The 27,725-nt window shown below is 32.4% G+C and overlaps 1 protein-coding gene across 3 annotated transcripts in view; it reads right to left on the bottom strand.

Moving 5' to 3' along the window:
* The window catches only part of LOC121185668 (vacuolar protein sorting-associated protein 13B-like), a 362,080-nt gene that overhangs the window by 24,468 nt on the left and 309,887 nt on the right, over positions 1-27,725 (bottom strand). For all 3 annotated transcript variants that reach the window (XM_041043972.1, XM_041043973.1, XM_041043971.1), the window contains exon 65: positions 27,094-27,196. In XM_041043972.1, the coding sequence (XP_040899906.1) occupies positions 27,094-27,196 (103 nt within the window). The remainder of the gene's footprint in view (positions 1-27,093; positions 27,197-27,725) is intronic.

The raw sequence follows: 27,725 nt of genomic DNA, 5'->3' as shown, positions 1-27,725 counted from the left end.
GAAAAAAACGCCATACTATACTATGACGTTTTTTATGACATTTTGAGGCCGAAAAAATTTTTGACTTTTTTTGCCCGAAAAAAACGCCATACTATACTATGACGTTTTTTATGACATTTTGAGGTCATACTAAAGTATGACTTTTTTTGCCCGAAAAAAACGCCATACTATACTATGACGTTTTTTATGACATTTTGAGGCCGAAAAATTTTTTGACTTTTTTTGCCCGAAAAAAACGCCTTACTATACTATGACGTTTTTTATGACATTTTGAGGTCATACTAAAGTATGACTTTTTTTGCCCGAAAAAAACGCCTTACTATACTATGACGTTTTTTATGACATTTTGAGGCCGAAAAAATTTTTGACTTTTTTTGCCCGAAAAAAACGCCATACTATACTATGACGTTTTTTATGACATTTTGAGGCCGAAAAATTTTTTGACTTTTTTTGCCCGAAAAAAACGCCATACTATACTATGACGTTTTTTATGACATTTTGAGGCCGAAAAAATTTTTGACTTTTTTTGCCCGAAAAAAACGCCTTACTATACTATGACGTTTTTTATGACATTTTGAGGCCGAAAAAATTTTGGACTTTTTTTGCCCGAAAAAAACGCCATACTATACTATGACGTTTTTTATGACATTTTGAGGACGAAAAAATTTTTGACTTTTTTTGCCCGAAAAAAACGCCATACTATACTATGACGTTTTTTATGACATTTTGAGGCCGAAAAATTTTTTGACTTTTTTTGCCCGAAAAAAACGCCTTACTATACTATGACGTTTTTTATGACATTTTGAGGTCATACTAAAGTATGACTTTTTTTGCCCGAAAAAAACGCCATACTATACTATGACGTTTTTTATGACATTTTGAGGTCATACTAAAGTATGACTTTTTTTGCCCCAAAAAAACGCCATACTATACTATGACGTTTTTTATGACATTTTGAGGTCATACTAAAGTATGACTTTTTTTGCCCGAAAAAAACGCCTTACTATACTATGACGTTTTTTATGACATTTTGAGGTCATACTAAAGTATGACTTTTTTTACCCGAAAAAAACGCCTTATTATACTATGACGTTTTTTATGACATTTTGAGGTCATACTAAAGTATGACTTTTTTTGCCCGAAAAAAACCCCTTACTATACTATGACGTTTTTATGACATTTTGAGGCCGAAAAATTTTTTGACTTTTTTTGCCCGAAAAAAACGCCATACTATACTATGACGTTTTTTATGACATTTTGAGGTCATACTAAAGTATGACTTTTTTTGCCCGAAAAAAACGCCATACTATACTATGACGTTTTTTATGACATTTTGAGGTCATACTAAAGTATGACTTTTTTTGCCCGAAAAAAACGCCTTACTATACTATGACGTTTTTTATGACATTTTGAGGTCATACTAAAGTATGACTTTTTTTGCCCGAAAAAAACGCCTTACTATACTATGACGTTTTTTATGACATTTTGAGGCCGAAAAAATTTTTGACTTTTTTTGCCCGAAAAAAACGCCATACTATACTATGACGTTTTTTATGACATTTTGAGGTCATACTAAAGTATGACTTTTTTTGCCCGAAAAAAACGCCATACTATACTATGACGTTTTTTATGACATTTTGAGGCCGAAAAATTTTTTGACTTTTTTTGCCCGAAAAAAACGCCATACTATACTATGACGTTTTTCATGACATTTTGAGGACGAAAAAATTTTTGACTTTTTTTGCCCGAAAAAAACGCCATACTATACTATGACGTTTTTTATGACATTTTGAGGTCATACCAAAGTATGACTTTTTTTGCCCGAAAAAAACGCCTTACTATACTATGACGTTTTTTATGACATTTTGAGGTCATACTAAAGTATGACTTTTTTTGCCCGAAAAAAACGCCATACTATACTATGACGTTTTTTATGACATTTTGAGGCCGAAAAAATTTTTGACTTTTTTTGCCCGAAAAAAACGCCATACTATACTATGACGTTTTTTATGACATTTTGAGGACGAAAAAATTTTTGACTTTTTTTGCCCGAAAAAAACGCCTTACTATACTATGACGTTTTTTATGACATTTTGAGGTCATACTAAAGTATGACTTTTTTTGCCCGAAAAAAACGCCATACTATACTATGACGTTTTTTATGACATTTTGAGGTCATACTAAAGTATGACTTTTTTTGCCCCAAAAAAACGCCATACTATACTATGACGTTTTTTATGACATTTTGAGGTCATACTAAAGTATGACTTTTTTTGCCCGAAAAAAACGCCTTACTATACTATGACGTTTTTTATGACATTTTGAGGTCATACTAAAGTATGACTTTTTTTACCCGAAAAAAACGCCTTATTATACTATGACGTTTTTTATGACATTTTGAGGTCATACTAAAGTATGACTTTTTTTGCCCGAAAAAAACCCCTTACTATACTATGACGTTTTTATGACATTTTGAGGCCGAAAAATTTTTTGACTTTTTTTGCCCGAAAAAAACGCCATACTATACTATGACGTTTTTTATGACATTTTGAGGTCATACTAAAGTATGACTTTTTTTGCCCGAAAAAAACGCCATACTATACTATGACGTTTTTTATGACATTTTGAGGTCATACTAAAGTATGACTTTTTTTGCCCGAAAAAAACGCCTTACTATACTATGACGTTTTTTATGACATTTTGAGGTCATACTAAAGTATGACATTTTTTACCCGAAAAAAACGCCTTACTATACTATGACGTTTTTTATGACATTTTGAGGTCATACTTAAGTATGACTTTTTTTGCCCGAAAAAAACGCCTTACTATACTATGACGTTTTTTATGACATTTTGAGGCCGAAAAAATTTTTGACTTTTTTTGCCCGAAAAAAACGCCATACTATACTATGACGTTTTTTATGACATTTTGAGGTCATACTAAAGTATGACTTTTTTTGCCCGAAAAAAACGCCATACTATACTATGACGTTTTTTATGACATTTTGAGGCCGAAAAATTTTTTGACTTTTTTTGCCCGAAAAAAACGCCATACTATACTATGACGTTTTTCATGACATTTTGAGGACGAAAAAATTTTTGACTTTTTTTGCCCGAAAAAAACGCCATACTATACTATGACGTTTTTTATGACATTTTGAGGTCATACCAAAGTATGACTTTTTTTGCCCGAAAAAAACGCCTTACTATACTATGACGTTTTTTATGACATTTTGAGGTCATACTAAAGTATGACTTTTTTTGCCCGAAAAAAACGCCTTACTATACTATGACGTTTTTTATGACATTTTGAGGCCGAAAAAATTTTTGACTTTTTTTGCCCGAAAAAAACGCCTTACTATACTATGACGTTTTTTATGACATTTTGAGGTCATACTAAAGTATGACTTTTTTGCCCGAAAAAAACGCCTTACTATACTATGACGTTTTTTATGACATTTTGAGGCCGAAAAAATTTTTGACTTTTTTTGCCCGAAAAAAACGCCATACTATACTATGACGTTTTTTATGACATTTTGAGGTCATACTAAAGTATGACTTTTTTTGCCCGAAAAAAACGCCTTACTACACTATGACGTTTTTTATGACATTTTGAGGTCATACTAAAGTATGACTTTTTTTGCCCGAAAAAAACGCCTTACTATACTATGACGTTTTTTATGACATTTTGAGGTCATACTAAAGTATGACTTTTTTTGCCCGAAAAAAACGCCTTACTATACTATGACGTTTTTTATGACATTTTGAGGTCATACTAAAGTATGACTTTTTTTGCCCGAAAAAAACGCCTTACTATACTATGACGTTTTTTATGACATTTTGAGGCCGAAAAAATTTTTGACTTTTTTTGCCCGAAAAAAACGCCTTACTATACTATGACGTTTTTTATGACATTTTGAGGTCATACTAAAGTATGACTTTTTTTGCCCGAAAAAAACGCCTTACTATACTATGACGTTTTTTATGACATTTTGAGGCCGAAAAAATTTTTTGACTTTTTTGCCCGAAAAAAACGCCATACTATACTATGACGTTTTTTATGACATTTTGAGGCCGAAAAATTTTTTGACTTTTTTTGCCCGAAAAAAACGCCATACTATACTATGACGTTTTTTATGACATTTTGAGGCCGAAAAAATTTTTGACTTTTTTTGCCCGGAAAAAACGCCTTACTATACTATGACGTTTTTTATGACATTTTGAGGCCGAAAAAATTTTTGACTTTTTTTGCCCGAAAAAAACGCCATACTATACTATGACGTTTTTTATGACATTTTGAGGCCGAAAAAATTTTTGACTTTTTTTGCCCGAAAAAAACGCCTTACTATACTATGACGTTTTTTATGACATTTTGAGGTCATACTAAAGTATGACTTTTTTTGCCCGAAAAAAACGCCATACTATACTATGACGTTTTTTATGACATTTTGAGGCCGAAAAAATTTTGGACTTTTTTTGCCCGAAAAAAACGCCATACTATACTATGACGTTTTTTATGACATTTTGAGGACGAAAAAATTTTTGACTTTTTTTGCCCGAAAAAAACGCCATACTATACTATGACGTTTTTTATGACATTTTGAGGTCATACCAAAGTATGACTTTTTTTGCCCGAAAAAAACGCCTTACTATACTATGACGTTTTTTATGACATTTTGAGGTCATACTAAAGTATGACTTTTTTTGCCCGAAAAAAACGCCTTACTATACTATGACGTTTTTTATGACATTTTGAGGCCGAAAAAATTTTTGACTTTTTTTGCCCGAAAAAAACGCCATACTATACTATGACGTTTTTTATGACATTTTGAGGCCGAAAAATTTTTTGACTTTTTTTGCCCGAAAAAAACGCCATACTATACTATGACGTTTTTTATGACATTTTGAGGCCGAAAAAATTTTTGACTTTTTTTGCCCGAAAAAAACGCCATACTATACTATGACGTTTTTTATGACATTTTGAGGTCATACTAAAGTATGACTTTTTTTGCCCGAAAAAAACGCCATACTATACTATGACGTTTTTTATGACATTTTGAGGCCGAAAAATTTTTTGACTTTTTTTGCCCGAAAAAAACGCCTTACTATACTATGACGTTTTTTATGACATTTTGAGGTCATACTAAAGTATGACTTTTTTTGCCCGAAAAAAACGCCTTACTATACTATGACGTTTTTTATGACATTTTGAGGCCGAAAAAATTTTTGACTTTTTTTGCCCGAAAAAAACGCCATACTATACTATGACGTTTTTTATGACATTTTGAGGCCGAAAAATTTTTTGACTTTTTTTGCCCGAAAAAAACGCCATACTATACTATGACGTTTTTTATGACATTTTGAGGCCGAAAAAATTTTTGACTTTTTTTGCCCGAAAAAAACGCCTTACTATACTATGACGTTTTTTATGACATTTTGAGGCCGAAAAAATTTTGGACTTTTTTTGCCCGAAAAAAACGCCATACTATACTATGACGTTTTTTATGACATTTTGAGGCCGAAAAAATTTTTGACTTTTTTTGCCCGAAAAAAACGCCTTACTATACTATGACGTTTTTTATGACATTTTGAGGTCATACTAAAGTATGACTTTTTTTGCCCGAAAAAAACGCCTTACTATACTATGACGTTTTTTATGACATTTTGAGGTCATACTAAAGTATGACTTTTTTTGCCCGAAAAAAAACGCCTTACTATACTATGACGTTTTTTATGACATTTTGAGGCCGAAAAAATTTTTGACTTTTTTTGCCCGAAAAAAACGCCATACTATACTATGACGTTTTTTATGACATTCTGAGGCCGAAAAATTTTTTGACTTTTTTTGCCCGAAAAAAACGCCATACTATACTATGACGTTTTTTATGACATTTTGAGGCCGAAAAAATTTTTGACTTTTTTTGCCCGAAAAAAACGCCTTACTATACTATGACGTTTTTTATGACATTTTGAGGCCGAAAAAATTTTGGACTTTTTTTGCCCGAAAAAAACGCCATACTATACTATGACGTTTTTTATGACATTTTGAGGCCGAAAAAATTTTTGACTTTTTTTGCCCGAAAAAAACGCCATACTATACTATGACGTTTTTTATGACATTTTGAGGACGAAAAAATTTTTGACTTTTTTTGCCCGAAAAAAACGCCTTACTATACTATGACGTTTTTTATGACATTTTGAGGTCATACTAAAGTATGACTTTTTTTGCCCGAAAAAAACGCCATACTATACTATGACGTTTTTTATGACATTTTGAGGTCATACTAAAGTATGACTTTTTTTGCCCCAAAAAAACGCCATACTATACTATGACGTTTTTTATGACATTTTGAGGTCATACTAAAGTATGACTTTTTTTGCCCGAAAAAAACGCCTTACTATACTATGACGTTTTTTATGACATTTTGAGGTCATACTAAAGTATGACTTTTTTTACCCGAAAAAAACGCCTTATTATACTATGACGTTTTTTATGACATTTTGAGGTCATACTAAAGTATGACTTTTTTTGCCCGAAAAAAACCCCTTACTATACTATGACGTTTTTATGACATTTTGAGGCCGAAAAATTTTTTGACTTTTTTTGCCCGAAAAAAACGCCATACTATACTATGACGTTTTTTATGACATTTTGAGGTCATACTAAAGTATGACTTTTTTTGCCCGAAAAAAACGCCATACTATACTATGACGTTTTTTATGACATTTTGAGGTCATACTAAAGTATGACTTTTTTTGCCCGAAAAAAACGCCTTACTATACTATGACGTTTTTTATGACATTTTGAGGTCATACTAAAGTATGACATTTTTTACCCGAAAAAAACGCCTTACTATACTATGACGTTTTTTATGACATTTTGAGGTCATACTTAAGTATGACTTTTTTTGCCCGAAAAAAACGCCTTACTATACTATGACGTTTTTTATGACATTTTGAGGCCGAAAAAATTTTTGACTTTTTTTGCCCGAAAAAAACGCCATACTATACTATGACGTTTTTTATGACATTTTGAGGTCATACTAAAGTATGACTTTTTTTGCCCGAAAAAAACGCCATACTATACTATGACGTTTTTTATGACATTTTGAGGCCGAAAAATTTTTTGACTTTTTTTGCCCGAAAAAAACGCCATACTATACTATGACGTTTTTCATGACATTTTGAGGACGAAAAAATTTTTGACTTTTTTTGCCCGAAAAAAACGCCATACTATACTATGACGTTTTTTATGACATTTTGAGGTCATACCAAAGTATGACTTTTTTTGCCCGAAAAAAACGCCTTACTATACTATGACGTTTTTTATGACATTTTGAGGTCATACTAAAGTATGACTTTTTTTGCCCGAAAAAAACGCCTTACTATACTATGACGTTTTTTATGACATTTTGAGGTCATACTAAAGTATGACTTTTTTTGCCCGAAAAAAACGCCTTACTATACTATGACGTTTTTTATGACATTTTGAGGTCATACTAAAGTATGACTTTTTTTGCCCGAAAAAAACGCCTTACTATACTATGACGTTTTTTATGACATTTTGAGGCCGAAAAAATTTTTGACTTTTTTTGCCCGAAAAAAACGCCTTACTATACTATGACGTTTTTTATGACATTTTGAGGTCATACTAAAGTATGACTTTTTTTGCCCGAAAAAAACGCCTTACTATACTATGACGTTTTTTATGACATTTTGAGGCCGAAAAAATTTTTTGACTTTTTTGCCCGAAAAAAACGCCATACTATACTATGACGTTTTTTATGACATTTTGAGGCCGAAAAATTTTTTGACTTTTTTTGCCCGAAAAAAACGCCATACTATACTATGACGTTTTTTATGACATTTTGAGGCCGAAAAAATTTTTGACTTTTTTTGCCCGGAAAAAACGCCTTACTATACTATGACGTTTTTTATGACATTTTGAGGCCGAAAAAATTTTTGACTTTTTTTGCCCGAAAAAAACGCCATACTATACTATGACGTTTTTTATGACATTTTGAGGCCGAAAAAATTTTTGACTTTTTTTGCCCGAAAAAAACGCCTTACTATACTATGACGTTTTTTATGACATTTTGAGGTCATACTAAAGTATGACTTTTTTTGCCCGAAAAAAACGCCATACTATACTATGACGTTTTTTATGACATTTTGAGGCCGAAAAAATTTTGGACTTTTTTTGCCCGAAAAAAACGCCATACTATACTATGACGTTTTTTATGACATTTTGAGGACGAAAAAATTTTTGACTTTTTTTGCCCGAAAAAAACGCCATACTATACTATGACGTTTTTTATGACATTTTGAGGTCATACCAAAGTATGACTTTTTTTGCCCGAAAAAAACGCCTTACTATACTATGACGTTTTTTATGACATTTTGAGGTCATACTAAAGTATGACTTTTTTTGCCCGAAAAAAACGCCTTACTATACTATGACGTTTTTTATGACATTTTGAGGCCGAAAAAATTTTTGACTTTTTTTGCCCGAAAAAAACGCCATACTATACTATGACGTTTTTTATGACATTTTGAGGCCGAAAAATTTTTTGACTTTTTTTGCCCGAAAAAAACGCCATACTATACTATGACGTTTTTTATGACATTTTGAGGCCGAAAAAATTTTTGACTTTTTTTGCCCGAAAAAAACGCCATACTATACTATGACGTTTTTTATGACATTTTGAGGTCATACTAAAGTATGACTTTTTTTGCCCGAAAAAAACGCCATACTATACTATGACGTTTTTTATGACATTTTGAGGCCGAAAAATTTTTTGACTTTTTTTGCCCGAAAAAAACGCCTTACTATACTATGACGTTTTTTATGACATTTTGAGGTCATACTAAAGTATGACTTTTTTTGCCCGAAAAAAACGCCTTACTATACTATGACGTTTTTTATGACATTTTGAGGCCGAAAAAATTTTTGACTTTTTTTGCCCGAAAAAAACGCCATACTATACTATGACGTTTTTTATGACATTTTGAGGCCGAAAAATTTTTTGACTTTTTTTGCCCGAAAAAAACGCCATACTATACTATGACGTTTTTTATGACATTTTGAGGCCGAAAAAATTTTTGACTTTTTTTGCCCGAAAAAAACGCCTTACTATACTATGACGTTTTTTATGACATTTTGAGGCCGAAAAAATTTTGGACTTTTTTTGCCCGAAAAAAACGCCATACTATACTATGACGTTTTTTATGACATTTTGAGGCCGAAAAAATTTTTGACTTTTTTTGCCCGAAAAAAACGCCTTACTATACTATGACGTTTTTTATGACATTTTGAGGTCATACTAAAGTATGACTTTTTTTGCCCGAAAAAAACGCCTTACTATACTATGACGTTTTTTATGACATTTTGAGGTCATACTAAAGTATGACTTTTTTTGCCCGAAAAAAAACGCCTTACTATACTATGACGTTTTTTATGACATTTTGAGGCCGAAAAAATTTTTGACTTTTTTTGCCCGAAAAAAACGCCATACTATACTATGACGTTTTTTATGACATTCTGAGGCCGAAAAATTTTTTGACTTTTTTTGCCCGAAAAAAACGCCATACTATACTATGACGTTTTTTATGACATTTTGAGGCCGAAAAAATTTTTGACTTTTTTTGCCCGAAAAAAACGCCTTACTATACTATGACGTTTTTTATGACATTTTGAGGCCGAAAAAATTTTGGACTTTTTTTGCCCGAAAAAAACGCCATACTATACTATGACGTTTTTTATGACATTTTGAGGCCGAAAAAATTTTTGACTTTTTTTGCCCGAAAAAAACGCCATACTATACTATGACGTTTTTTATGACATTTTGAGGACGAAAAAATTTTTGACTTTTTTTGCCCGAAAAAAACGCCTTACTATACTATGACGTTTTTTATGACATTTTGAGGTCATACTAAAGTATGACTTTTTTTGCCCGAAAAAAACGCCATACTATACTATGACGTTTTTTATGACATTTTGAGGTCATACTAAAGTATGACTTTTTTTGCCCCAAAAAAACGCCATACTATACTATGACGTTTTTTATGACATTTTGAGGTCATACTAAAGTATGACTTTTTTTGCCCGAAAAAAACGCCTTACTATACTATGACGTTTTTTATGACATTTTGAGGTCATACTAAAGTATGACTTTTTTTACCCGAAAAAAACGCCTTATTATACTATGACGTTTTTTATGACATTTTGAGGTCATACTAAAGTATGACTTTTTTTGCCCGAAAAAAACCCCTTACTATACTATGACGTTTTTATGACATTTTGAGGCCGAAAAATTTTTTGACTTTTTTTGCCCGAAAAAAACGCCATACTATACTATGACGTTTTTTATGACATTTTGAGGTCATACTAAAGTATGACTTTTTTTGCCCGAAAAAAACGCCATACTATACTATGACGTTTTTTATGACATTTTGAGGTCATACTAAAGTATGACTTTTTTTGCCCGAAAAAAACGCCTTACTATACTATGACGTTTTTTATGACATTTTGAGGTCATACTAAAGTATGACTTTTTTTACCCGAAAAAAACGCCTTACTATACTATGACGTTTTTTATGACATTTTGAGGTCATACTTAAGTATGACTTTTTTTGCCCGAAAAAAACGCCTTACTATACTATGACGTTTTTTATGACATTTTGAGGCCGAAAAAATTTTTGACTTTTTTTGCCCGAAAAAAACGCCATACTATACTATGACGTTTTTTATGACATTTTGAGGTCATACTAAAGTATGACTTTTTTTGCCCGAAAAAAACGCCATACTATACTATGACGTTTTTTATGACATTTTGAGGCCGAAAAATTTTTTGACTTTTTTTGCCCGAAAAAAACGCCATACTATACTATGACGTTTTTCATGACATTTTGAGGACGAAAAAATTTTTGACTTTTTTTGCCCGAAAAAAACGCCATACTATACTATGACGTTTTTTATGACATTTTGAGGTCATACCAAAGTATGACTTTTTTTGCCCGAAAAAAACGCCTTACTATACTATGACGTTTTTTATGACATTTTGAGGTCATACTAAAGTATGACTTTTTTTGCCCGAAAAAAACGCCTTACTATACTATGACGTTTTTTATGACATTTTGAGGCCGAAAAAATTTTTGACTTTTTTTGCCCGAAAAAAACGCCTTACTATACTATGACGTTTTTTATGACATTTTGAGGTCATACTAAAGTATGACTTTTTTGCCCGAAAAAAACGCCTTACTATACTATGACGTTTTTTATGACATTTTGAGGCCGAAAAAATTTTTGACTTTTTTTGCCCGAAAAAAACGCCATACTATACTATGACGTTTTTTATGACATTTTGAGGTCATACTAAAGTATGACTTTTTTTGCCCGAAAAAAACGCCTTACTACACTATGACGTTTTTTATGACATTTTGAGGTCATACTAAAGTATGACTTTTTTTGCCCGAAAAAAACGCCTTACTATACTATGACGTTTTTTATGACATTTTGAGGTCATACTAAAGTATGACTTTTTTTGCCCGAAAAAAACGCCTTACTATACTATGACGTTTTTTATGACATTTTGAGGTCATACTAAAGTATGACTTTTTTTGCCCGAAAAAAACGCCTTACTATACTATGACGTTTTTTATGACATTTTGAGGCCGAAAAAATTTTTGACTTTTTTTGCCCGAAAAAAACGCCTTACTATACTATGACGTTTTTTATGACATTTTGAGGTCATACTAAAGTATGACTTTTTTTGCCCGAAAAAAACGCCTTACTATACTATGACGTTTTTTATGACATTTTGAGGCCGAAAAAATTTTTTGACTTTTTTGCCCGAAAAAAACGCCATACTATACTATGACGTTTTTTATGACATTTTGAGGCCGAAAAATTTTTTGACTTTTTTTGCCCGAAAAAAACGCCATACTATACTATGACGTTTTTTATGACATTTTGAGGCCGAAAAAATTTTTGACTTTTTTTGCCCGGAAAAAACGCCTTACTATACTATGACGTTTTTTATGACATTTTGAGGCCGAAAAAATTTTTGACTTTTTTTGCCCGAAAAAAACGCCATACTATACTATGACGTTTTTTATGACATTTTGAGGCCGAAAAAATTTTTGACTTTTTTTGCCCGAAAAAAACGCCTTACTATACTATGACGTTTTTTATGACATTTTGAGGTCATACTAAAGTATGACTTTTTTTGCCCGAAAAAAACGCCATACTATACTATGACGTTTTTTATGACATTTTGAGGCCGAAAAAATTTTTGACTTTTTTTGCCCGAAAAAAACGCCATACTATACTATGACGTTTTTTATGACATTTTGAGGACGAAAAAATTTTTGACTTTTTTTGCCCGAAAAAAACGCCATACTATACTATGACGTTTTTTATGACATTTTGAGGTCATACCAAAGTATGACTTTTTTTGCCCGAAAAAAACGCCTTACTATACTATGACGTTTTTTATGACATTTTGAGGTCATACTAAAGTATGACTTTTTTTGCCCGAAAAAAACGCCTTACTATACTATGACGTTTTTTATGATATTTTGAGGTCATACTAAAGTATGACTTTTTTTGCCCGAAAAAAACGCCTTACTATACTATGACGTTTTTTATGACATTTTGAGGCCGAAAAAATTTTTGACTTTTTTTGCCCGAAAAAAACGCCATACTATACTATGACGTTTTTTATGACATTTTGAGGCCGAAAAATTTTTTGACTTTTTTTGCCCGAAAAAAACGCCATACTATACTATGACGTTTTTTATGACATTTTGAGGTCATACTAAAGTATGACTTTTTTTGCCCGAAAAAAACGCCTTACTATACTATGACGTTTTTTATGACATTTTGAGGCCGAAAAAATTTTTGACTTTTTTTGCCCGAAAAAAACGCCATACTATACTATGACGTTTTTTATGACATTTTGAGGCCGAAAAATTTTTTGACTTTTTTTGCCCGAAAAAAACGCCATACTATACTATGACGTTTTTTATGACATTTTGAGGCCGAAAAAATTTTTGACTTTTTTTGCCCGAAAAAAACGCCATACTATACTATGACGTTTTTTATGACATTTTGAGGTCATACTAAAGTATGACTTTTTTTGCCCGAAAAAAACGCCATACTATACTATGACGTTTTTTATGACATTTTGAGGCCGAAAAAATTTTTGACTTTTTTTGCCCGAAAAAAACGCCTTACTATACTATGACGTTTTTTATGACATTTTGAGGTCATACTAAAGTATGACTTTTTTTGCCCGAAAAAAACGCCTTACTATACTATGACGTTTTTTATGACATTTTGAGGCCGAAAAAATTTTGGACTTTTTTTGCCCGAAAAAAAACGCCATACTATACTATGACGTTTTTTATGACATTTTGAGGCCGAAAAATTTTTTGACTTTTTTTGCCCGAAAAAAACGCCATACTATACTATGACGTTTTTTATGACATTTTGAGGCCGAAAAAATTTTTGACTTTTTTTGCCCGAAAAAAACGCCTTACTATACTATGACGTTTTTTATGACATTTTGAGGCCGAAAAAATTTTGGACTTTTTTTGCCCGAAAAAAACGCCATACTATACTATGACGTTTTTTATGACATTTTGAGGCCGAAAAAATTTTTGACTTTTTTTGCCCGAAAAAAACGCCTTACTATACTATGACGTTTTTTATGACATTTTGAGGTCATACTAAAGTATGACTTTTTTTGCCCGAAAAAAAGGCCTTACTATACTATGACGTTTTTTATGACATTTTGAGGTCATACTAAAGTATGACTTTTTTTGCCCGAAAAAAAACGCCTTACTATACTATGACGTTTTTTATGACATTTTGAGGCCGAAAAAATTTTTGACTTTTTTTGCCCGAAAAAAACGCCATACTATACTATGACGTTTTTTATGACATTCTGAGGCCGAAAAATTTTTTGACTTTTTTTGCCCGAAAAAAACGCCATACTATACTATGACGTTTTTTATGACATTTTGAGGCCGAAAAAATTTTTGACTTTTTTTGCCCGAAAAAAACGCCTTACTATACTATGACGTTTTTTATGACATTTTGAGGCCGAAAAAATTTTGGACTTTTTTTGCCCGAAAAAAACGCCATACTATACTATGACGTTTTTTATGACATTTTGAGGCCGAAAAAATTTTTGACTTTTTTTGCCCGAAAAAAACGCCATACTATACTATGACGTTTTTTATGACATTTTGAGGACGAAAAAATTTTTGACTTTTTTTGCCCGAAAAAAACGCCTTACTATACTATGACGTTTTTTATGACATTTTGAGGTCATACTAAAGTATGACTTTTTTTGCCCGAAAAAAACGCCATACTATACTATGACGTTTTTTATGACATTTTGAGGTCATACTAAAGTATGACTTTTTTTGCCCCAAAAAAACGCCATACTATACTATGACGTTTTTTATGACATTTTGAGGTCATACTAAAGTATGACTTTTTTTGCCCGAAAAAAACGCCTTACTATACTATGACGTTTTTTATGACATTTTGAGGTCATACTAAAGTATGACTTTTTTTACCCGAAAAAAACGCCTTACTATACTATGACGTTTTTTATGACATTTTGAGGTCATACTAAAGTATGACTTTTTTTGCCCGAAAAAAACGCCTTACTATACTATGACGTTTTTTATGACATTTTGAGGCCGAAAAAATTTTAGACTTTTTTTGCCCGAAAAAAACGCCATACTATACTATGACGTTTTTTATGACATTTTGAGGTCATACTAAAGTATGACTTTTTTTGCCTGAAAAAAACGCCATACTATACTATGACGTTTTTTATGACATTTTGAGGCCGAAAAATTTTTTGACTTTTTTTGTCCGAAAAAAACGCCATACTATACTATGACGTTTTTTATGACATTTTGAGGTCATACTAAAGTATGACTTTTTTTGCCCGAAAAAAACGCCTTACTATACTATGACGTTTTTTATGACATTTTGAGGCCGAAAAAATTTTTGACTTTTTTTGCCCGAAAAAAACGCCATACTATACTATGACGTTTTTTATGACATTTTGAGGTCATACTAAAGTATGACTTTTTTTGCCCGAAAAAAACGCCTTACTATACTATGACGTTTTTTATGACATTTTGAGGTCATACTAAAGTATGACTTTTTTTGCCCGAAAAAAACGCCTTACTATACTATGACGTTTTTTATGACATTTTGAGGCCGAAAAAATTTTTGACTTTTTTTGCCCGAAAAAAACGCCTTACTATACTATGACGTTTTTTATGACATTTTGAGGTCATACTAAAGTATGACTTTTTTTGCCCGAAAAAAACGCCTTACTATACTATGACGTTTTTTATGACATTTTGAGGCCGAAAAATTTTTTGACTTTTTTTGCCCGAAAAAAACGCCATACTATACTATGACGTTTTTTATGACATTTTGAGGCCGAAAAAATTTTTGACTTTTTTTGCCCGAAAAAAACGCCATACTATACTATGACGTTTTTTATGACATTTTGAGGCCGAAAAAATTTTTGACTTTTTTTGCCCGAAAAAAAACGCCTTACTATACTATGACGTTTTTTATGACATTTTGAGGCCGAAAAAATTTTGGACTTTTTTTGCCCGAAAAAAACGCCATACTATACTATGACGTTTTTTATGACATTTTGAGGCCGAAAAAATTTTTGACTTTTTTTGCCCGAAAAAAACGCCTTACTATACTATGACGTTTTTTATGACATTTTGAGGTCATACTAAAGTATGACTTTTTTTGCCCGAAAAAAACGCCATACTATACTATGACGTTTTTTATGACATTTTGAGGCCGAAAAAATTTTTGACTTTTTTTGCCCGAAAAAAACGCCATACTATACTATGACGTTTTTTATGACATTCTGAGGCCGAAAAATTTTTTGACTTTTTTTGCCCGAAAAAAACGCCATACTATACTATGACGTTTTTTATGACATTTTGAGGCCGAAAAAATTTTTGACTTTTTTTGCCCGAAAAAAACGCCTTACTATACTATGACGTTTTTTATGACATTTTGAGGCCGAAAAAATTTTGGACTTTTTTTGCCCGAAAAAAACGCCATACTATACTATGACGTTTTTTATGACATTTTGAGGCCGAAAAAATTTTTGACTTTTTTTGCCCGAAAAAAACGCCATACTATACTATGACGTTTTTTATGACATTTTGAGGACGAAAAAATTTTTGACTTTTTTTGCCCGAAAAAAACGCCTTACTATACTATGACGTTTTTTATGACATTTTGAGGTCATACTAAAGTATGACTTTTTTTGCCCGAAAAAAACGCCATACTATACTATGACGTTTTTTATGACATTTTGAGGTCATACTAAAGTATGACTTTTTTTGCCCCAAAAAAACGCCATACTATACTATGACGTTTTTTATGACATTTTGAGGTCATACTAAAGTATGACTTTTTTTGCCCGAAAAAAACGCCTTACTATACTATGACGTTTTTTATGACATTTTGAGGTCATACTAAAGTATGACTTTTTTTACCCGAAAAAAACGCCTTACTATACTATGACGTTTTTTATGACATTTTGAGGTCATACTAAAGTATGACTTTTTTTGCCCGAAAAAAACGCCTTACTATACTATGACGTTTTTTATGACATTTTGAGGCCGAAAAAATTTTAGACTTTTTTTGCCCGAAAAAAACGCCATACTATACTATGACGTTTTTTATGACATTTTGAGGTCATACTAAAGTATGACTTTTTTTGCCTGAAAAAAACGCCATACTATACTATGACGTTTTTTATGACATTTTGAGGCCGAAAAATTTTTTGACTTTTTTTGTCCGAAAAAAACGCCATACTATACTATGACGTTTTTTATGACATTTTGAGGTCATACTAAAGTATGACTTTTTTTGCCCGAAAAAAACGCCTTACTATACTATGACGTTTTTTATGACATTTTGAGGCCGAAAAAATTTTTGACTTTTTTTGCCCGAAAAAAACGCCATACTATACTATGACGTTTTTTATGACATTTTGAGGTCATACTAAAGTATGACTTTTTTTGCCCGAAAAAAACGCCTTACTATACTATGACGTTTTTTATGACATTTTGAGGTCATACTAAAGTATGACTTTTTTTGCCCGAAAAAAACGCCTTACTATACTATGACGTTTTTTATGACATTTTGAGGCCGAAAAAATTTTTGACTTTTTTTGCCCGAAAAAAACGCCTTACTATACTATGACGTTTTTTATGACATTTTGAGGTCATACTAAAGTATGACTTTTTTTGCCCGAAAAAAACGCCTTACTATACTATGACGTTTTTTATGACATTTTGAGGCCGAAAAATTTTTTGACTTTTTTTGCCCGAAAAAAACGCCATACTATACTATGACGTTTTTTATGACATTTTGAGGCCGAAAAAATTTTTGACTTTTTTTGCCCGAAAAAAACGCCATACTATACTATGACGTTTTTTATGACATTTTGAGGCCGAAAAAATTTTTGACTTTTTTTGCCCGAAAAAAAACGCCTTACTATACTATGACGTTTTTTATGACATTTTGAGGCCGAAAAAATTTTGGACTTTTTTTGCCCGAAAAAAACGCCATACTATACTATGACGTTTTTTATGACATTTTGAGGCCGAAAAAATTTTTGACTTTTTTTGCCCGAAAAAAACGCCTTACTATACTATGAAGTTTTTTATGACATTTTGATGTCATACTAAAGTATGACTTTTTTTGCCCGAAAAAAAACGCCATACTATACTATGACGTTTTTTATGACATTTTGAGGCCGAAAAAATTTTTGACTTTTTTTGCCCGAAAAAAACGCCATACTATACTATGACGTTTTTCATGACATTTTGAGGACGAAAAAATTTTTGACTTTTTTTGCCCGAAAAAAACGCCATACTATACTATGACGTTTTTTATGACATTTTGAGGCCGAAAAATTTTTTGACTTTTTTTGCCCGAAAAAAACGCCATACTATACTATGACGTTTTTTATGACATTTTGAGGTCATACTAAAGTATGACTTTTTTTGCCCGAAAAAAACGCCATACTATACTATGACGTTTTTTATGACATTTTGAGGCCGAAAAAATTTTTGACTTTTTTTGCCCGAAAAAAACGCCATACTATACTATGACGTTTTTTATGACATTTTGAGGACGAAAAAATTTTTGACTTTTTTTGCCCGAAAAAAACGCCTTACTATACTATGCCGTTTTTTATGACATTTTGAGGTCATACTAAAGTATGACTTTTTTTGCCCGAAAAAAACGCCATACTATACTATGACGTTTTTTTATGACATTTTGAGGCCGAAAAAATTTTTGACTTTTTTTGCCCGAAAAAAACGCCTTACTATACTATGACGTTTTTTATGACATTTTGAGGCCGAAAAAATTTTTGACTTTTTTTGCCCGAAAAAAACGCCTTACTATACTATGACGTTTTTTATGACATTTTGAGGTCATACTAAAGTATGACTTTTTTTGCCCCAAAAAAACGCCATACTATACTATGACGTTTTTTATGACATTTTGAGGTCATACTAAAGTATGACTTTTTTTACCCGAAAAAAACGCCTTACTATACTATGACGTTTTTTATGACATTTTGAGGTCATACTAAAGTATGACTTTTTTTGCCCGAAAAAAACCCCTTACTATACTATGACGTTTTTTATGACACTTTGAGGCCGAAAAATTTTTTGACTTTTTTTGCCCGAAAAAAACGCCATACTATACTATGACGTTTTTTATGACATTTTGAGGTCATACTAAAGTATGACTTTTTTTGCCCGAAAAAAACGCCATACTATACTATGACGTTTTTTATGACATTTTGAGGTCATACTAAAGTATGACTTTTTTTGCCCCAAAAAAACGCCATACTATACTATGACGTTTTTGATAACATTTTGAGGTCATACTAAAGTATGACTTTTTTTGCCCGAAAAAAAACGCCATACTATAGTATGACGTTTTTTATGACATTTTGAGGTCATACTAAAGTATGGCTTTTTTTGCCCGAAAAAAACGCCTTACTATACTATGACGTTTTTTATGACATTTTGAGGTCATACTAAAGTATGACTTTTTTTACACGAAAAAAACGCCTTACTATACTATGACGTTTTTTATGACATTTTGAGGTCATACTAAAGTATGACTTTTTTTGCCCGAAAAAAACGCCATACTATACTATGACGTTTTTTATGACATTTTGAGGCCGAAAAATTTTTTGACTTTTTTTGCCCGAAAAAAACGCCATACTATACTATGACGTTTTTTATGACATTTTGAGGTCATACTAAAGTATGACTTTTTTTGCCCGAAAAAAACGCCTTACTATACTATGACGTTTTTTATGACATTTTGAGGTCATACTAAAGTATGACTTTTTTTACCCGAAAAAAACGCCTTACTATACTATGACGTTTTTTATGACATTTTGAGGTCATACTAAAGTATGACTTTTTTTGCCCGAAAAAAACGCCATACTATACTATGACGTTTTTTATGACATTTTGAGGCCGAAAAATTTTTTGACTTTTTTTGCCCGAAAAAAAACGCCATACTATACTATGACGTTTTTCATGACATTTTGAGGACGAAAAAATTTTTGACTTTTTTTGCCCGAAAAAAACGCCATACTATACTATGACGTTTTTTATGACATTTTGAGGTCATACCAAAGTATGACTTTTTTTGCCCGAAAAAAACGCCTTACTATACTATGACGTTTTTTATGACATTTTGAGGTCATACTAAAGTATGACTTTTTTTGCCCGAAAAAAACGCCTTACTATACTATGACGTTTTTTATGACATTTTGAGGCCGAAAAATTTTTTGACTTTTTTTGCCCGAAAAAAACGCCTTACTATACTATGACGTTTTTTATGACATTTTGAGGTCATACTAAAGTATGACTTTTTTTGCCCGAAAAAAACGCCTTACTATACTATGACGTTTTTTATGACATTTTGAGGCCGAAAAAATTTTTGACTTTTTTTGCCCGAAAAAAACGCCTTACTATACTATGACGTTTTTTATGACATTTTGAGGTCATACTAAAGTATGACTTTTTTTGCCCGAAAAAAACGCCTTACTATACTATGACGTTTTTTATGACATTTTGAGGTCATACTAAAGTATGACTTTTTTTACCCGAAAAAAACGCCTTACTATACTATGACGTTTTTTATGACATTTTGAGGTCATACTAAAGTATGACTTTTTTTGCCCGAAAAAAACGCCATACTATACTATGACGTTTTTTATGACATTTTGAGGCCGAAAAATTTTTTGACTTTTTTTGCCCGAAAAAAACGCCATACTATACTATGACGTTTTTCATGACATTTTGAGGACGAAAAAATTTTTGACTTTTTTTGCCCGAAAAAAACGCCATACTATACTATGACGTTTTTTATGACATTTTGAGGTCATACCAAAGTATGACTTTTTTTGCCCGAAAAAAACGCCTTACTATACTATGACGTTTTTTATGACATTTTGAGGTCATACTAAAGTATGACTTTTTTTGCCCGAAAAAAACGCCTTACTATACTATGACGTTTTTTATGACATTTTGAGGCCGAAAAATTTTTTGACTTTTTTTGCCCGAAAAAAACGCCTTACTATACTATGACGTTTTTTATGACATTTTGAGGTCATACTAAAGTATGACTTTTTTTGCCCGAAAAAAACGCCTTACTATACTATGACGTTTTTTATGACATTTTGAGGCCGAAAAAATTTTTGACTTTTTTTGCCCGAAAAAAACGCCATACTATACTATGACGTTTTTTATGACATTTTGAGGTCATACTAAAGTATGACTTTTTTTGCCCGAAAAAAACGCCTTACTACACTATGACGTTTTTTATGACATTTTGAGGTCATACTAAAGTATGACTTTTTTTGCCCGAAAAAAACGCCTTACTATACTATGACGTTTTTTATGACATTTTGAGGTCATACTAAAGTATGACTTTTTTTGCCCGAAAAAAACGCCTTACTATACTATGACGTTTTTTATGACATTTTGAGGTCATACTAAAGTATGACTTTTTTTGCCCGAAAAAAACGCCTTACTACACTATGACGTTTTTTATGACATTTTGAGGCCGAAAAAATTTTTGACTTTTTTTGCCCGAAAAAAACGCCTTACTATACTATGACGTTTTTTATGACATTTTGAGGTCATACTAAAGTATGACTTTTTTTGCCCGAAAAAAACGCCTTACTATACTATGACGTTTTTTATGACATTTTGAGGCCGAAAAATTTTTTGACTTTTTTTGCCCGAAAAAAACGCCTTACTATACTATGACGTTTTTTATGACATTTTGAGGTCATACTAAAGTATGACTTTTTTTGCCCGAAAAAAACGCCATACTATACTATGACGTTTTTTATGACATTTTGAGGCCGAAAAAATTTTTGACTTTTTTTGCCCGAAAAAAACGCCATACTATACTATGACGTTTTTTATGACATTTTGAGGTCATACTAAAGTATGACTTTTTTTGCCCGAAAAAAACGCCTTACTACACTATGACGTTTTTTATGACATTTTGAGGTCATACTAAAGTATGACTTTTTTTGCCCGAAAAAAACGCCTTACTATACTATGACGTTTTTTATGACATTTTGAGGTCATACTAAAGTATGACTTTTTTTGCCCGAAAAAAACGCCTTACTATACTATGACGTTTTTTATGACATTTTGAGGTCATACTAAAGTATGACTTTTTTTGCCCGAAAAAAACGCCTTACTACACTATGACGTTTTTTATGACATTTTGAGGCCGAAAAAATTTTTGACTTTTTTTGCCCGAAAAAAACGCCTTACTATACTATGACGTTTTTTATGACATTTTGAGGTCATACTAAAGTATGACTTTTTTTGCCCGAAAAAAACGCCTTACTATACTATGACGTTTTTTATGACATTTTGAGGCCGAAAAATTTTTTGACTTTTTTTGCCCGAAAAAAACGCCTTACTATACTATGACGTTTTTTATGACATTTTGAGGTCATACTAAAGTATGACTTTTTTTGCCCGAAAAAAACGCCATACTATACTATGACGTTTTTTATGACATTTTGAGGCCGAAAAAATTTTTGACTTTTTTTGCCCGAAAAAAACGCCATACTATACTATGACGTTTTTTATGACATTTTGAGGCCGAAAAAATTTTTGACTTTTTTTGCCCGAAAAAAACGCCTTACTATACTATGACGTTTTTTATGACATTTTGAGGTCATACTAAAGTATGACTTTTTTTGCCCGAAAAAAACGCCTTACTATACTATGACGTTTTTTATGATATTTTGAGGTCATACTAAAGTATGACTTTTTTTGCCCGAAAAAAACGCCTTACTATACTATGACGTTTTTTATGACATTTTGAGGCCGAAAAAATTTTTGACTTTTTTTGCCCGAAAAAAACGCCATACTATACTATGACGTTTTTTATGACATTTTGAGGCCGAAAAATTTTTTGACTTTTTTTGCCCGAAAAAAATGCCATACTATACTATGACGTTTTTTATGACATTTTGAGGTCATACTAAAGTATGACTTTTTTTGCCCGAAAAAAATGCATTACTATACTATGACGTTTTTTATGACATTTTGAGGCCGAAAAAATTTTGGACTTTTTTTGCCCGAAAAAAACGCCATACTATACTATGACGTTTTTTATGACATTTTGAGGTCATACTAAAGTATGACTTTTTTTGCCCAAAAAAAACGCCTTACTATACTATGACGTTTTTTATGACATTTTGAGGTCATACTAAAGTATGACTTTTTTTGCCCGAAAAAAACGCCTTACTATACTATGACGTTTTTTATGACATTTTGAGGCCGAAAAAATTTTTGACTTTTTTTGCCCGAAAAAAACGCCATACTATACTATGACGTTTTTTATGACATTTTGAGGTCATACTAAAGTATGACTTTTTTTGCCCGAAAAAAACGCCATACTATACTATGACGTTTTTTATGACATTTTGAGGCCGAAAAAATTTTTGACTTTTTTTGCCCGAAAAAAACGCCTTACTATACTATGACGTTTTTTATGACATTTTGAGGTCATACTAAAGTATGACTTTTTTTGCCCGAAAAAAACGCCATACTATACTATGACGTTTTTTATGACATTTTGAGGCCGAAAAAATTTTGGACTTTTTTTGCCCGAAAAAAACGCCATACTATACTATGACGTTTTTTATGACATTTTGAGGTCATACTAAAGTATGACTTTTTTTGCCCGAAAAAAACGCCATACTATACTATGACGTTTTTTATGACATTTTGAGGACGAAAAAATTTTTGACTTTTTTTGCCCGAAAAAAACGCCTTACTATACTATGACGTTTTTTATGACATTTTGAGGTCATACTAAAGTATGACTTTTTTTGCCCGAAAAAAACGCCTTACTATACTATGACGTTTTTTATGACATTTTGAGGTCATACTAAAGTATGACTTTTTTTGCCCGAAAAAAACGCCATACTATACTATGACGTTTTTTATGACATTTTGAGGCCGAAAAAATTTTTGACTTTTTTTGCCCGAAAAAAACGCCATACTATACTATGACGTTTTTTATGACATTTTGAGGACGAAAAAATTTTGGACTTTTTTTGCCCGAAAAAAACGCCTTACTATACTATGACGTTTTTTATGACATTTTGAGGCCGAAAAAATTTTTGACTTTTTTTGCCCGAAAAAAAACGCCTTACTATACTATGACGTTTTTTATGACATTTTGAGGTCATACTAAAGTATGACTTTTTTTGCCCGAAAAAAACGCCTTACTATACTATGACGTTTTTTATGACATTTTGAGGTCATACTAAAGTATGACTTTTTTTGCCCGAAAAAAACGCCTTACTATACTATGACGTTTTTTATGACATTTTGAGGCCGAAAATTTTTTTGACTTTTTTTGCCCGAAAAAAACGCCATACTATACTATGACGTGTTTTATGACATTTTGAGGTCATACTAAAGTATGACTTTTTTTGCCCCAAAAAAACGCCTTACTATACTATGACGTTTTTTACGACATTTTGAGGTCATACTAAAGTATGACTTTTTTTGCCCCAAAAAAACGCCATACTATACTATGACGTTTTTGATAACATTTTGAGGTCATACTAAAGTATGACTTTTTTTGCCCCAAAAAAACGCCATACTATACTATGACGTTTTTTATGACATTTTGAGGTCATACTAAAGTATGGCTTTTTTTGCCCCAAAAAAACGCCTTACTATACTATGACGTTTTTGATAACATTTTGAGGTCATACTAAAGTATGACTTTTTTTGCCCCAAAAAAACGCCTTACTATACTATGACGTTTTTTACGACATTTTGAGGTCATATTAAAGTATGACTTTTTTTGCCCCAAAAAAACGCCATACTATACTATGACGTTTTTGATAACATTTTGAGGTCATACTAAAGTATGACTTTTTTTGCCCGAAAAAAAACGCCATACTATAGTATGACGTTTTTTATGACATTTTGAGGTCATACTAAAGTATGGCTTTTTTTGCCCGAAAAAAACGCCTTACTATACTATGACGTTTTTTATGACATTTTGAGGTCATACTAAAGTATGACTTTTTTTGCCCGAAAAAAACGCCTTACTATACTATGACGTTTTTTATGACATTTTGAGGTCATACTAAAGTATGACTTTTTTTGCCCGAAAAAAACGCCTTACTATACTATGACGTTTTTTATGACATTTTGAGGTCATACTAAAGTATGACTTTTTTTGCCTGAAAAGAACGCCTTACTATACTATGACGTTTTTTACGACATTTTGAGGTCATACTAAAGTATGACTTTTTTTGCCCGAAAAAAACGCCATACTATACTATGACGTTTTTGATAACATTTTGAGGTCATACTAAAGTATGACTTTTTTTGCCCGAAAAAAACGTCTTACTATACTATGACGTTTTTGATAACATTTTGAGGTCATACTAAAGTATGACTTTTTTTGCCCGAAAAAAACGCCTTACTATACTATGACGTTTTTTATGACATTTTGAGGTCATACTAAAGTATGACTTTTTTTGCCCGATTTTGACGCCTTACTATACTATGACGTTTTTTATGACATTTTGAGGCCGAAATTTTTTTTTGACCTTTTGTTGCCCGAAAAATACGCCATACTACACTATGACGTTTTTTATGACATTTTGAGGTCATACTAAAGTATGAATTTTTTTGGCCGATTTTGACGCCTTACTATACTATGACGTTTTTTATGACATTTTGAGGTCATACTAAAGTATGACTTTTTTTGGCCGATTTTGACGCCTTACTATACTATGACGTTTTTTATGACATTTTGAGGTCATACTAAAGTATGAATTTTTTTGGCCGATTTTGACGCCTTACTATACTATGACGTTTTTTATGACATTTTGAGGTCATACTAAAGTATGACTTTTTTTGCCAATTTTGACGCCTTACTATTCTATGACGTTTTTTTATGACATTTTGAGGTCATACTAAAGTATGACTTTTTTTGGCCGAAAAAAACGCCTTACTGTACTATGACGTTTTTTATGACATTTTGAGGTCATACTAAAGTATGACTTTTTTTGGCCGATTTTGACGCCTTAATATACTGTGACGTTTTTTATGAGTTTAATAATGTTTTATTTTAACATTACTAAACGTTCAGATTTTTTCTTTTAAACAAATTTTAAACTGTCAAACAATTCTCAGGTGTCTGTGCAGGTTGCTTGTGGAGCCGGCTCTATATGAAATTCTTTTCTTGCAGACCCTACACTCTGCCTTTATAGAATTGTAATGGTTCCAGATTTTCCTTCTTTTCCTGGTTTCACTCATTTTCTTAACTGTACCTTTCTAATGAGTCAATGTTGTCTTTTCTTGTAGCCCCTGGGTCTCTATCTCTCTGCCCCTCCTGCTCTCCTGTTCATGTGCTTCTATGAGTGTATCTACCGCCCCTCCTCCCTCTACTCAGCGCAAACACATATTGATCAATCACGTGCAGCTTGAAGAAAAAAACAAAACAAATGGCTCCCGACCGAAACATCCCTATTATTCTGCACAAAACAGCATCTGGGCTACCTGTAGTAGTAAAAATAATTTGCAATGAAATGCAGCATGAATGAAGCCACAGGGGAGCATTATCTCAGCATTCGTGTATTTTTAGCCCATTTTCATCTTCGTCTAACATTAGCACAACACACTGCTATCCCTTCAGGTAACCACAGCTAAAGCAGAATGTCCATGAGTTAAGACTGTTCAAAATTTGGCCTTTCTCCTCATGGCAGCTGAGAGACGCCGCTGACTGCTGCTAGAAGAAAATGTTTGATAGCTATGGAAACCAAACTGCAGCAAATTCATTATAAAATTTCTATAGCTCCTGATAACCCTCGGGACACACAGGCCTGTTATAAATTTTTATGATGATATTAAGCTGAGAGAAAACTGGAATTTCTCAAACACTCAGATGTGATGCAGTGCTGCAGATATGGCTGCACTTCAAGCTATTCTTTTTAAAGGCAGGATCCAAAGTTAACCTTCTGTTTGGCACAACATGTAACCTTTGCAAAACGAGTCTCTCCAAACCACTGAAACACACAAAGAAAGGTGCTCACCTCCTCCATCTGATGGCACAGGGAAACATCTCTGGATAGACTCATAGTTAAATAACAAGAACAATTTCTAGCTGGCGGCTTTTGGCAGAGTGCTTATAAAAACCTTTTAACATGGCTCGATGGGAACAAGGGAGGGCAGGCTGGCTACCATGTGTGCGATCAAGGTCAAACATCTTTCCAGCCTTTTTTTTTTTTGAGAATGGGTAATAAACTCTCCAAGGTTATTTTAAACAAGAAAGCAAAAAAAAAAAAGAAAGAAAAAAGAGGAGCAGTGCAACAGCAGATTCTGGACAAAGACCAACAAAAGCAAAGGCAAGAACGCATGTCCCCTTTCTAAAGACAAGCTGGACAAAAGTAAAGAAGGAACGGGGTCATACCAGACATATTTAAGGTGGCTGTTTGGGGCCTGAGCCGCCTTCTCCTCTATAGGCAAGAAGAGCTGTTTGGGAAGCTGCCACAGTCCTGCTCCATGAAGGATCCCTGTCAGGAGAGACACACAGACAATAGGACAGTCAGCATCAGTGTAACTATCAGGGACAATTTATATCCTGTGTTTGACAGCATTGTGGATTATGTAAATGCATTTAAATACAGTGTCAAATCAACGAGACAGACTGGTGTCTGTCTCGTTAATTTGATGCTGACATTGACATGATCCCGTGTGCACATGTCAGAGTCAGCTCATAAGTCCAGTGCGTGTGGTCAGTTTTCATTTACTCCACTTCAGTTGTCAGCAGAGTGGCGGCAGCAGCGAGCCAGTGAAGTCGTCAGGCAGTTAAAACTGAGCCATAAAGAGCACAGTGAGATCCATTAATGACTCCACTGCTCTGACCCTCTGCAGCACTGCTCAGCTCTGACCGAGTGTTTGGAAGACTGTGTGTATCCATGTGTTTCATAAGGGACGATGGAGTGTGACAAGTTTACATGACAAATCAATACACTTGATCTCCCCATATTACCAGTAGATTGAGTTTTTTCTGTGTATGCTGCCAGAGTGTGTATTGATGTG

This window comes from Toxotes jaculatrix, chromosome 8 (genome assembly GCF_017976425.1).
Source record: "Toxotes jaculatrix isolate fToxJac2 chromosome 8, fToxJac2.pri, whole genome shotgun sequence".
Lineage (NCBI taxonomy): Eukaryota > Metazoa > Chordata > Actinopteri > Toxotidae > Toxotes > Toxotes jaculatrix.
The sequence above is the reverse complement of the archived record's forward strand: the minus strand, read 5'-3'. Positions and strand labels throughout refer to the sequence as shown.